At 54.3% G+C, this 13,277-nt stretch overlaps 1 protein-coding gene across 4 annotated transcripts in view; it reads left to right on the forward strand.

Annotated features, from left to right (window-relative positions):
- Nucleotides 1-13,277, forward strand: part of ZNF609 (zinc finger protein 609) — a 64,802-nt gene that overhangs the window by 13,309 nt on the left and 38,216 nt on the right. For 3 of the 4 annotated variants that reach the window (XM_041418331.1, XM_041418333.1, XM_041418330.1), the window contains exon 2: nt 3,736-4,600. In XM_041418331.1, the coding sequence (XP_041274265.1) occupies nt 3,854-4,600 (747 nt within the window). In that variant the 5' untranslated portion in view covers nt 3,736-3,853. The remainder of the gene's footprint in view (nt 1-3,735; nt 4,601-13,277) is intronic. The other variant, XM_041418334.1, reaches the window with a different exon arrangement.

Below are 13,277 nucleotides of genomic sequence, written 5' to 3' on the forward strand. Positions count from 1 at the left end.
TGGCAAGCTGTGGGGGCAGCATCCCTTCTGTACCTCTGCCTTTGGCTCTTTAGGGAGGGAGCAGAGGGCTCTGCTCTCCCGGGTCGCTGCTGGCCAGAGCAACCATCTCACCAAACCTTCTGCTCCCTGCCTTGTGCCTGCTGGAGGAAATGCTGCATCCTGCAGATTTTTCTCCCCGCTTCCCTGTCCTCTTTGCCGCTCCTTCTTGTGGGCATTCCTGAAAGTTAATCAGGGTGAAAATTGCAGTCAGTCATGTCTGGAAGCCACCAGAGGCTAATCCTGGAGCACTGCAGGCTGGAGCACATGGCTATGAGACAGTCTCCCTATGTGTGGGCTGGCTGCTGCCAGGAGAAGAGCTTTCTCCTACATCTTGTCGCCCTTGGGCGGTCAATCCTTCCCAGCTTTGGTCTTCTGGCCTGCGGTAACCAGCAGAGAAAGCCGGAGTGGCGCGGGTTCGGCAGGTTCTGAGCATCCTGCACTGGTTTTAGCACATAGAGACAGGGGCTGGCGCGGTTTCCTTGCTGCCTTTTGGAAGTGGAGCTGTTCTGGTAGAAGAGCTGTCTCTAGGTGTGTGTGCAGCCCTGAAAGTGAACTTTCAGGTTTGTGTCTGAATAGGGTTTGGCTCTGTCCCAGCCTGTAGATGTGGATTATAGAGGTCTCAGCACCTAATGGAGCTGAATTATTCATGTCTGGTGCTGTGTGTGTGCAGCATTCCCAAGCAGAAAGCTGTCTCCTTGTAGGATCTGCGCTCCAGGACTGCTCTTAAAACGCTTTGTTGGCAGGTCTCCAGGCCAACAAGTGAGCACATGCTTTTCATGTTGTGCGGGGATCAATCCTGCGATGGCAGGAGGTAAGGGGAAGGACACGTTTACAGCTGAATCAATCTCCTCGCTCTATTTTCTGAGATGCTGTGATTTGTGGCAGCGTTACTCCCCCGACAGGAGAGTGGGGAGGATCTGGATACCACCCGGTGCTTCTCCAGCTTGGGCAAACGAGGCAGTGGGAAAGGCACCTCTTTCTCTAAGCCATGGGGTGTGGTAGCCAGGGGCTCCTATGCACCCAAAATAATGATGGTGTGTCAGGTTGGGGTCTCTGTGGGTCTGGCTTGGGAGAGGGACTCCAGATGCTCCTTTGGCTGCAGAGGATGAGCCTGCAGTAGTGGAGTAGAGAAATGGGGAACTGGGATGGGAGTTTTGGGGAGGGAAAATGCTGTGAGAAATTCTTTAGAGCCACATGTAACGGAGCATATTCAGGAGATCCCCCCAGATCACGCTCCAGGGTCCCAGCCTCCGGCTCTGCTCTGGAAAGGGTTGATCCCTGCCCCAGTCCCTCTTCCTGTGGTGGCATGTCTTGAGTTCTCTGCCTCACTCTCGTCACAACGTGCCTTTACCCTGCTCTTGCCAATCCAGCATGTTCCTGTCCGTCCTGTTTGTGGTTCCCTTCTATCTGCATTAGCAGAGCCTGGGCTCCCTCGGCACCTCCTCCGTAGGGTGAGGGTTTTTGCTCCTCTTGTTTTCTAACCCTTTGATTGTTCCTGGCTCTGCAATTGCCAGGGACCCAGCGGACTTCTGGGCTCCTTCTTCCTTTTGTTGTGGTAGGAATTGGCAAAAGCTGCTGCTGTTTGCAGAGTTTCAGACCCAAGTCCCGCTCATCTGCTGTCCTTACTCCACATGTATAAATAATACTTATGGAGATATGTGTGCGTGTGTATGTGCACGTTTGGAGCAGCAAGGTGAATTCCGTGGTGGGAGTGGAGAGCTGGCCAAACTGGCATTGTGCAGGTGTTGCATGGAGCAGGTGATGCTACACGTGTTGCAGTACAACCCTGCAGATTGTCTGTCATTTTCCTATCACTGCAAGGTCAGATCCTTGTCTGCTTTTCCCTTTGACCTGAGCTCACCGTGGCTCTTTCCCTGTTCCAACTTTGGATCGGCAGCTCTTGGATTTGGAGACTGAACTTCATCTCTGCTTGCAGCTCCTGTAGGTTTTTCCTGAGCCTTAGTGGTCATCAGTGGTCCTCTGGTACATTGGGATTGTTTCTGGATTCCATGTCTCAGCTTAGGGCTGGGAAGGGACTGGTATCAGCCAAAAATCTGGTTCATCCAGCTCATTACTGGCTGTGCCCACCTGCACAAAGGAATTGCCTTGGATCCATGACACTAAGAGTGTCGTGCAGGGGTGAGGTGGTCACTGCCAGTTGCTGGCCCCATCGATGATTTGGAGAGAGGCTCTGGAAAGGCAGGTTGGTGGGATTGGACACACCAGCTTGGAACTGGGGAGCAGGTGCTGGAGCAGGAGTAGGAAGAGGAGGAGGAGGCGGCCATAGAAACACGCAGGTCAGCTTTGGGAAGCCGTTAGCGACTCCGGTGCACAAAGTGATCTCCTGATTCGGCACTTTCCCTGCCGCTGAAATGAGAGGTCAGTGCTTTTCATTTCCAGCTTGCACGCAAGCCCCCCAGCTCCTGGGGTTAAAAATCTCCGTAATGACCTGTCAGAGAGTGGATTATTAGCTGTACAGAGCTGAGGATGCTGTGGGGAGCAGATGGAAAATGGTCTGGCTGCGGCAGCCTGGCTGATGAAAGAATCCCTGGCATTTTTACAGTGTTTGTGTCTCTGGAAACGCACCGTGAAGCTGCTTTCCAGGCTCCTGCCTGCTGGGGTTTGAAGAAATTTGTGTGTGTGTGGTGTGGGCTTTTTTTGGGTTGGATTTTTTTTTTTTTAAACTTCTAATTTCTCTTTAAATCACCTGTTTTTGAAGTGTCACTTGTAAATACCACCAGGAGCTGGCAGGCCTGGAGCTTGGCAGGGAAGGGGAGGACAGTGCTGCTGGAGAGAAGGCTCATCCAAATGGGTGGTCAAGGATTTCTTAAGGATTCTGGAGAGCAGGTGGCCTTGCTGGGCGGTGCTGGGAAGAAGCTGTTACATGTGTTAATTATGTCTCGTCAGGGTAATTGCCATGACTTGGATGCTGTGTCAGGTTGCGTGTGGGTGTCTTTTTTGTTTCTCTCCCTGGGGGCGAGGCTGGGAAGCAGGGAGGAGATATTTTGGGCTCACCGGGGTCAGCTGTGGTGTGGGCAGGTAGGGCTGAGCCCCTTCTTCTCAGTAAAGACTGGCTACTTATACAGTTACATCTCGGTTTCCCATTGGAAGCTTATCATGGCCAGAGGCGATGGTGGTAAACACTCCAAATCTGGGTGCTGTGTTGCTCTGCCCAGAGGCGTGGGATGGGAACCCTTATGCTTCCCACTGCAGTTTGGCCTTTGGTGATTGCTCTGACACGTCCCAAGTGTCGCAGGCACTCTGAAGCCTGGGATTTATTTCCCACCAAGGCACTTGACTTCCCTGGTGAGCAGCTCTTGTCCCTTGCAACGAGGCTGGCGTGGAGAGCAGCCCTCCCTCTGGGTGGCATTGGCAGGAGAGGAATCAATCCTCCCTCCCAGGGGCAGCGCTCGATAATTCAGAGGGAAATGGTGAGCGGGGAAATGTGTGAGTAATGTTTTGTTGGAGCCGAGAGCCGTGACCTGCCAGGGCTGGTATTGATCGAGGACCGGTGCCAGATGGCTGCTGCTGCGGGGGCGGCTGTGGAGCAGCCCCAGCCCAGGGGGTGGCAGAAGGATGCTGTGAGGGGGATTTGAGAGGTTGGGGGTTTCACTCTGCCCAAATCTCTCCTGCCTGCAGGTGTGCCTGTCCATGGCTCTTCATGTGTAACCCTGTTCTCTTTTCTCTCCCTTCTAGCAGCGATGCCGTCACCTGGGCAGACCCAGACCACTGGAAGCCCCCCAAGGACGTAGGTGACCCCCAGGGCGTAGAGGCAGGGAAGAGCCTTGAATCGTGAGGGGCCGTTAACTCTAAGATGTCCTTGAGCAGCGGAGCTTCCGGAGGGAAAGGAATTGATGCGAACCCGGTTGAGACGTATGACAGTGGGGATGAGTGGGACATTGGTGTAGGGAATCTCATCATTGACCTGGACGCTGATTTGGAGAAGGATCAGCAGAAATTGGAAATGTCGGGCTCCAAGGAGGTGGGGCTCCCGGCACCCAACGCAGTGGCAACACTACCGGATAACATCAAGTTTGTGAGCCCAGTGCCAGGCCCGCAAGGCAAGGAGGGCAAATCAAAGTCGAAAAGGAGCAAGACTGGTAAGGACAGTGGGAAGCCGACCCCAGGGTCCTCCCTGTTCACTCCCAGTGAGGGAGCTGGTGGCAAGAAGGAGGTTCAAGGACGCTCTGGGGATGGTGCGAACTCAGGTGGTTTGGTGCCTGCCGTCACCCCGAAGAGCTCGGAGAAGTCAGCCAAGGCGTCTCGCAGTGTGGCTGGCTCCAAGAAGGAGAAGGAGGGTGGCTCATCCAAAAGCAAGAAGGAAAGGAGTGAGGGCGCAGGGACTGCGGCAGAGAAGGAGCCCAGCGTGCTGCAGCCCCTGGCCCTGGCAGTGAGGGTGGGACAGTATGATGGGGGCCAGGGGACAGAGCCTGCTGCTGCTGAGCAGCTTGGGAGTATAGCTATTGACACGGGAGCTGCACTCAATCCCTTGGGAGTAAAGTCGGAGCTGGAGGATGGAGAAAGTGAGTGCCGGCAGCTGAAAAAGGTGAAGTCAGAGAAGGTAAGAAAGGTGTTGGGGCATGGGTGCCATTGCTGCTGCTCACATGGCGTCGCTGTGACATGGTGTTGTGGTTGACAAGGGGGTGTGACTGTCTGTCTTGTACTGCTGGGGCTGGCACTGACATGTGGCTGGTGCCTCCTGGTTTTGGCGTGAGTGTCGTTTGGCCATGTGATGTGCTGGTGTGTGGACATGGCAGTGGAATGACACTGGTCAAGTCTGGTTTCTGGGAACCATGTGTGGGCAAATCACCTACAGACTCTGTTCCTGGTGTTCTGGGCACCATCCCTTTGAGATTTGGTTTTCCTCAGCACTTTGGCTATGTGGAATATGTCTAGGCCTCTCTGGCCTCTGTCACTCTGAAGTCAAGGTAATGTCCTGGTGCTTTGTCTACTACAACTCCCAAGGGGACACAAAGAATCTGTGCTGTGCTCTGTGTCTTGCTGGCTTCACCTTGTGTGTCAAGGTTTCCTGCAGCTCCCAAAGGAATGTATTTCTCTCCAGTTGCATCATGTGCAGAGAAGGATCCCTTAACATGTTAGTGGATGTGGGATCTGCATGGGCATGTGGGTGAGCACAGGGAGCAGGGCTGACAGGAGTCACCGCCTCGTTCCCAGGTCTGTCAGTCGTACATGGGCTCTGTCCCACTTGTGGTGGTTATCTAGGGCTGGTGGGTGGCTGTGGGTGATGTTTGACGTGTCACTCCTCTACTAACATGTGGCAGTGATGCTGAGCTGGCCGAGCTGCTCTTCCAGGTCACCAGAGGCACAAAAAGCCCTGCTAATGACAGATGGCCAATGGGGTGAGCGGCCGCCTGTCCATCTGGGTGATGCTGGGCTCTGGGTGGCTACTCTGTGTCTGGATGTGGCCATTTTTCAAGGACTCTCTGCTAGTTTCTGAGCAGTCACAGTGGCTGGTGTGATTTCTGATTCAAGTGGGGAATATTTTAGGCGTGTGGAGGTCTATGCTTTCCTCCATGCCAGCTGCACACGGGGTGTTGCTGGTGTGTGCCTGTGAAGCCACGTGTATGTCACGCACAGGGTGAGCATCACAAGTGTGTGTTCGGGTTGGCTTGGCCCTATTGCCATCAACATGTGCCAGGGTGTTGGGACAGTGGCTGGGGAGTATGAAAAGCATTGTCACCATGTTTGCAGCCAGAAGTTCCCTGGGAGGATTTCTGCTTTGGCATAGGGATCACAGTGTGGGCACTGGGATGGGTGGGGAGGGCACAGTGGTGTCCTGGGGCAGGTGGTTGAAGCCTGTAAAATTCAGGAGTGGTGTGGAGACATCTTATTCCTTTGTCTGTTCTGGCGGTGGAACGAAAGTGGATGAAACCAGGAAGAGCAGCAGATGCTCTTTTGCATGATGGACTGGAATGCTGCTGCTAAAAGCTGTGGATGCTGAAAGTCCACCTGTGATTTGGGGCGCCTGAGTGTGTTTGTGGAGGAGAAACTCATCAGGGGGGTGTACAGGGCAATGTGTTTTGGCTTGGGAAAAACATGAGGAGGACAGAAGCTTGGGAATTGATTTGGGAAATACCTCAACCTGCTTGGCTGTTATGTTCCCTCATAGCCATCTGTGCTGGCTGCTGTGACAGCCAACACTGGAGCTGGCTGGACCTTGGGTCATACCCTGCATGGCTTTGCTGTGTTCTTACAATTACAGATTTATTTCTTTCACTGATACAGCTGCAGAAACTCTTTGCAGTTGGAGATACCAGTGTGATGTGTGGTGTTGGTGGATGAGAAGCTCCACACACCCCGGTCATGTGTGCTGGCACCTGGAAACTGCTCTGTGTCCTGTGTCCTGGACTTGTCCACCTGTGTGGGCAGCAGGGGAAGTGGAGATTTTGCCCCTCAGCCCCACTCAGGTGAGACTGCATCTGCATAGCTGCCTCCAGCCGTGGGATCCCAACATAAGAAGGATGTGGAAATGCTGGAGTGAGTCCAGAGGAGGCCACGGAGATGCTCTGAGGGCTGGAGCCCCTCTGCTCTGGAGCCAGGCTGGGAGAGCTGAGGGTGTTCACCTGGAGAAGAGAAGGCTCCAGGGAGAGCTCAGAGCCCCAGCCAGTGCCGATATGGTCTCCAGGAGAGCTGGAGAGGGACTTTGGGCGCGGGGACAGTGGCTTCCCACTTGCAGAAGACAGGGCTAGATGGGATATTGGGAAGAAACACTTTCCTGTGAGGGCCGTGACACAGGTTTCTCTTGAGAAGCTGTGGCTACCCCCTCCCTGGAAGTGTTCCAGGCCAGGTTGGACAGGGCTTGAACCAGCCTGGTCTAGTGGGAGGTGTCCCTGCCCATGGCAGGAGGTGGAAAAAGATGGGCATTAAGGTCGCTTCTAATGCAAATGATTCTATCTTCTCCATGCCAACACCTGGTGAGGATGGTTCTGCCATTTTACTTGTCCAGTTTCAATCCTAAGCCCCTTGCTAAAAGCTCAGGCTGAAGGGCTGATCCCTGTTTTGAGAAGGGATTTGATGTCTGGATCTGCAGGAACATGTGTCACTTAGGAGGAAGCATTGTCTGTGCTTCATCAGCCTCCTGGGGGCAGCTGGATCGCTTCCTTTGGGTTGGGAAAGCCGTGGGCGAGGAGAAGAAAGGTGTCTGCATGGTAAGGGGTGGGAAAGCAGTTTTGTGTCTTGAGGAAGAGACTGAGGCTGGGTGGTTGCCTGGGGCAGGGTGGAGGACCAATGGGATGCAATGGGAGATGTGGCCTTGGGCTCCTCCTGTCTCCTGAAAGCTGTAGCAGTGTCCCAAAAACTGTATATGGAGTCCAAAGGACAAGCCAAGAGCAGAGGTATGTGCTGGCTGTGGGAGGGACGGCAGCTCCTCCAGGCAGTGCATCGAGAGGATTAAGGTGGCAGGTTCATTCTGGCCTGGGGACAAACCCTGCTTGGCAAGCGAGAAACTTGCTCAGACTGAAACAGGAACAGCCACAGCGTGACTCAGCCCAACCTTTGGTCTCCGTCAGCTTGTCCTTTGTTTAACCCTGTACTGCTCCCACTTCCGCTTCGGGCAGGGAAGCTGGTCTCCATCTGCGGATGAAGAAAGGGAGACTGTCTGTCCCTCCACTGCTGAAGCCTGGGGTGGGTGACCTCCCTGGAGGTCAGACAAAAGAGATGTGTAGTGAGCCAGTAGCTGCCAGCCAGGAGGCTCTGCTGTATCTCCATGGCTGGAATAATGAGCACCTTGGCAGGGATTATATTTCCTTGATGAGGTGCTTCAATGCCGCAGCCAGCTCTTGCCCCAACCAGCTCACCCCACTTGCCTCTACTTCTGCTTTTGTGTTCTTCCAATATCTTGCTGTAGGGTTTGGCAGCCAAAGGGGCTTTGGGTTTTGCCAGACACTTTTCCACATCAGTCAGCGCTCCATGGCTGTGTCCATAGGCGAGTTCACCCTTGCTCCCATGTCTGACACAGCAGTGATGGAGCCTGTGGACATGGCCCTTGGGCTCCATTGGATGTGTTTTGCCAGTGTGACCCCATGGATATGGTTGCTGCTTTCTGGGGTGAAGCCTCCTGAGCTGAATATCCCAAATATCCTTTTTCTTGGTGTGGATCTTGGCTGTGTCCTGGCTTGTTGCGTGCTCTGCTCAAACCTGATGCCATCAGCGTGTTGGGGCACAGGCTATAACTTCTCCAGGGATGGGGCTGATCTCGATGAAACACACTGGTGATAACCCTGCTGGGACTTTCCAGGGTCTCTGGGATGGGCTGAGCCCCTTGAGAGCATTGGCTGTGGTCAGTGCATGGGCGGGTCCTTGGAGCCCCAAAAAAATATTTGGAGGGGCAACAGTGGGAGCTTAAAATACTTGCAGCGGGAGAGAAAAGAGCTTGTGCTGGCGGACTCACAAGCATGGCGACCAGTGGCTGGGTCAGTCCCTGGGTCACTGGGGATGGCTGGAGCTGAGTTGGGGTTTAGTTTGCTTTGCTTTGTGGGGACACTGGTGCTGGGAGGGAATGGCAGCTCTCTGTGAGCGGCAGAGCTCAGCAAAATGGCCGTGCACGGAGGAGCGGCGCTGATTTTGCCCCACCAGCTGCCGTGGCGTGGCCGAGCTGGCCTTGGGGCCGGTGGCTGAGCTGGCCCCTTGCTCAGCAGCCCTGCACCCACCGCACTGCCCACACCGGGCCCCTGCACCCGCTCCCGGCACTCTGGGGCGTGCTGGCCCAGCCGGGGGATGTTGAGCATTAAACAAAAGAGCCTCCCAGCTCTTGGCTGCCGCTCCGGCTTTGTTTTGATTGAGAGGTTGTTCAGCAGGAGGAGGGAGGGGTTTTTTTTTTTCCTTCTCTTCTGACGAGTATCCAGATGTGATGCTGCTGCAGACAAGGGAAAGGCAAACAGAAGCCACTGGAGACTCAGCTCTTCTGAAAAGCCTCTCTGGGTCACGTGTGCTGCGGTTTTGGGCAGCCAGGAGGGTGGATTCATCCGTGTCCCTCTGCGGGAGAGGGGGTGGAAGCCACCGGTGTATTTTTTTCTCCCGAATTTTTCCCTAGACCCAGTGTAGTGATGCCCTGTGCGTGCTCAGAGCCGACATCCCTGCTGTGGGTGACCTGATAGAGAGGGGCTGTTTTAAGATGGGGGACACTGCAGTGTGTTCACACCAAAACTGATGTGAAAATGCCCTTGCGGTTCTGTGGGAGAACAGTGTGGCAACAGAGGGAGTGCTTGGGGTCAGGTGACAATGGAGACAGTGAGATGGTGACACCACACTAGTGGCAGCTGCCAAAAAAGAAATACACCCAAAAAAAAATACGTCTGTGCACTGTCCCTGCTGCTGCTGGCTTATCCAGCAGTTTGTAGGGTGGCTTTGGTGTCACCTTTGTGGACCTTCTTGCCCTAATCCAGAGATGCAGACCTGTATGGTGCCTCCAGTGCTGGTCCTACAGCCTCAGTGGGACCCCCAGGTGCCAGGTGTCCTGCACCATTAATCCTTTACCTGGAGTGAAAGCATGGTTGCCTTTTCTTAGCCATTTTTCCATTGTTGGGGAAAGGGATGAAACTTGGTTGTGCATGCGACGGCAAGGATTGGGGTGAGGGATTCCTGTGTGACTCCAGCTCAAAGAGGTGAGATCTCCCAGTCCCTCTACTGGGTCCAAGCCCAACAGGAGATGGCCACAGACACTCTTAGGAACCTTTCTTGATGTGGGGGAGAACCAGGATGAGATGTTGGGGTGGTCCCAGCCTTCTGCTTTGAAGACGTGCTTGGGATTTTGGCTCGTGTGAGGTTCCTTGTCTTGGGGCCAGAGTTTGGATGGAGAAACTCCCAGTGGAGCTGTTCTGGTGAAAACAGTTGTTGCTTTTTCAGCCTCTCCAAAGCTGGATTTGGAGCTGGTGTTCACCCTGTTCTTTGTTTTCTCCAGGGATTTTTAGGGCATCTGGGAAGCCCAGTGCTTGGGTAGGGACCTGTTCATGCCCAAAACCCTGGGGAGAAGTTGTTTCCCAGCCCTTGCTCTGCAGGGCTCGTTTCTTTCCAGGCCATGGCAGCCAGTGTGACATGGGCAGCTCAGGGAGGTGGCAGGGGCGTGCAGGCAGCTACCGGCTCTTGCCTGATCCTCTCGCCGTGGTTCTTTTTCTCCAGCCGTGCTGGAATTGGCTGCCTCCAGAGCTGCTGACAGAGCTGTGTTGGGAGTCCTTGGGAATGACACCACTCGTTTCCTTATTGTCCCCCGCTCCGCCGCCCAGAGCCTTCTGCTCTAGGAACAAGGCAAGAAGGGGGCACGCAGCCAACATGTGTCAAGAGCTACAAAGGAGGAAATTGGCCTCGTTCACTTCAAACCATGGGGTTACTGCTGGAGTTTTGGCTCCTGCTGAGAGGTTATTTATATGTGGGCTTTCTTTTATAACCACTGGATGTAGCAGGCTGGGAGTTCCAGCTGATCCCACCTCTGAAGGCTTTGCAAAGGGAAAATTGCATCTCTCCCTGGTTGCTTTCCCAGATGGCCGTGTTAGGAAGGACTAAAAGGCTGAGTTAGCTTTGATGCCCAACCCATCAGCATTGCTGTATCGCAGTGAATTGGCTGTCATGCCGAAACATGGCTCAATCTCCACCAGAATGGACAGCAGGACATGTGGCTCCCTGACAAGGACGTGGTGGTAGGAAATGGAGCAGCACTAGGAAAGAAGAGAAAAAACCTCCCCGCTCCTGAAGCGTAGGAGTGGAATGACACCGTGGTAACGGAGGGGCTGATGGAGGGGGGACAGAGGTGGAACAGCCCCTTCTCAGCTTCCTTGGTGCAAGTGACCTGCAAATCTGCTCCCCCAGTGCTTTGATGAGAGATTTTGATGGGAAGGCCGGCGGGTGATTGATCCTGCTGACTCATGGACCTGATTCCTCCCTTGAGAGTGACAGCAGCTGCTGGAGATGGGTCAGATTTTGAGGCTAACAGGCTCTGGTAGACTCTGTGGTGTTTTTTTGCTTTGCTTCCAGGCTGGCGGTAGCTGCTCATTAGCCTAATGACCCCAGTTACCCAGCACCATTTATCTGCCGAGGGAGATTTCTTTAAAGGAAGATTTGCGCCTCTGGAGTGCTGTGCAACCCCGAAGGCTTCAAAACCCATCGAGCTGCTCCCACAGCCCTGCCGGGGAGCTGATGCAGGGGGAGTGTGCCAGGAATAACCCGCTAATGAGCAAAGCTGCTTCTCCACCCGGCAGCCAGGGAGGCCACAGGAAAGGGCAGCAGAGCACAGGCTGCCTGCATTTCCCCTCCTATGCTTTTAGAGGCTGCTTGGTTGGGGATTCGCTGCCTTTTCCCTGTTTGCTGCAGGCACGACATCTTCCATGCCACTGCTTTCACAGTGCTGCATTGCTCTGCTGCTGCTCTTGAGGATGCTTTGGGCTGCAGCTGTGAAATCCATCTTCCCTGTGAATCCTTGTGTGCAGGCAGCCCTAGAGATGTGTTGGGCAAGAGGGCACTTAAATCCCCAGAGCTGAAGCTGGGCAGGAGAAAAGGCAGCGGTGATTTTTGCTGTGGACTTTCTGGGGTGGTTTTGTTACATTCCTGCCTCGTGGTGATCAGTGCCTGGAGCTTGAGTGCTCATTGGGTGCAAGAGGAGCCACCCCAGGGCTCAGAGCTGTTGAGCAGCAGCTGGGAGAGCAGCCCAGGGCTGGGAAGCAACTGCTGGGCTCCGGAATGATTTAAAGCCACCAGCAGCCTGACGATATGTTGTATTCGGTGACAACATCTGCTTGAGATATTCCTGTCCCTGTTACTCATTCCTGCCCACAGAGCAGCTCAGGGAACTGATCTGATGTAAATAAATGTGCTCAGGGTTTTCTGGGGTGAGCTCAGGTTGTGGGCTGGCATGGATGGGTGAGCTGGAATGGATGGGGCATGGGCAGTGGTGATGGCACTGGGGCTGGAGATGGTGGCATAGCAGTGGTAGTGGCACCTGGGGCTGGACATGGGGACTTTGCTGGGGCCATGCTGTGATGTAAAGGTTTTAGGGGCTCACTGGCCTCTCACAGGGCTCACAGTAGCTTTGGTGAGCTCTGCTCAACCCAGGAAAGCACATGGTGCCTGTGCTCCCCATCCCTCCTCCTCCTGTGCCCCCAGCCTTGCCGGCTGAATGGTGCCAGCTCCATCCCAGTGTTCTGTGGGCAGGATAAATCCCTTTGCAGGAAGATGCTACCATGGAGCTTTTGTACTGTGTGGTGATGGCATGTACTCACATCTGCTGACTTTTCCCCTGTCCTTGACACTGAAGTGGCTTTAAAACTTGGTATCTAGATTTACTTCAAAATACTGTCTGGCCCTCCTCGTTCACTTGGGATGTCTTGGAGTGTGTTGTGATGAATAGTGCAGAGAGTGTGCCTGCTCTGCAGAACTGAGATGGAATTCTGGTTGGGATGTGGATTGGAGGTCATCATATTTTGGTGGGGGAATGGGATGTGATAAAGCTCAAAAGTGGATTTTGTCTGGTGCTGAGGGAGTAAGAGAACCCCCTGGGCTGCCCTCCCTTAATGCAAATGCTGGAGCCTGTGTGTCTCAGTTTTCCCTGTCCTCTGCATGGATTGGCTGCTCCTGTTAGGCTTGAGCATGGGGTTTGCTGAGGGGAGCATGAAGGTGCTCTGGGTAGAGAAGGCACCATTGCAGCTACAAATCCTGTGGTTGTCGTACCACAGGTCGTGGTTTTGGTTTTTTTCCCAAGACAGAAAGTAATTTCCTTCCGGGAAGCTCGCTCGCTCCCCCAGTTAGCCACAGAAGTGCAGTGTTGTGATATTTCCCCAGGTACAATGCAAACAAACGCTGTTCCCAGACTCCCCTGCTCACCCTCCCACCCCTCTCTCCACTCTTTGGGGTGCAGGTGCACTGTCTCCTGTGCTGGGAATGGCCCTCTCATTTGTTTAACAGACAGCTGTGGCATGTTCTGGAGTCAGCTGCATGCCATGTGGCTGGTGGTCACCACCCTAGGATCAACCCTCAGGAAAAGGACCCTGGAGCTGGGTCTTGATCCTGTGTTCAAGCTGGACCAGAGGAGGGAGAGCTGCAGCCACCTGATGGGTTGTGTGTGGATGGTGGCAGTGGAGTCTTGGGGTCTGTTGTCTGAAAGGGAAGGCCATCCCAAAAATCACTGCACTCCATCATTGTTGTGGTGCAGAGGGAAGGCTGCGATGTCCATGTGGTCCCACACCAGACATGGTGCACAGAGCCATGGCTACTGTGACTACACCAGCTCCAAG

Source organism: Onychostruthus taczanowskii, unplaced genomic scaffold (assembly GCF_017590055.1).
Source record: "Onychostruthus taczanowskii isolate IOZ18803 unplaced genomic scaffold, ASM1759005v1 scaffold6, whole genome shotgun sequence".
Classification (NCBI taxonomy): Eukaryota; Metazoa; Chordata; class Aves; order Passeriformes; family Passeridae; genus Onychostruthus; species Onychostruthus taczanowskii.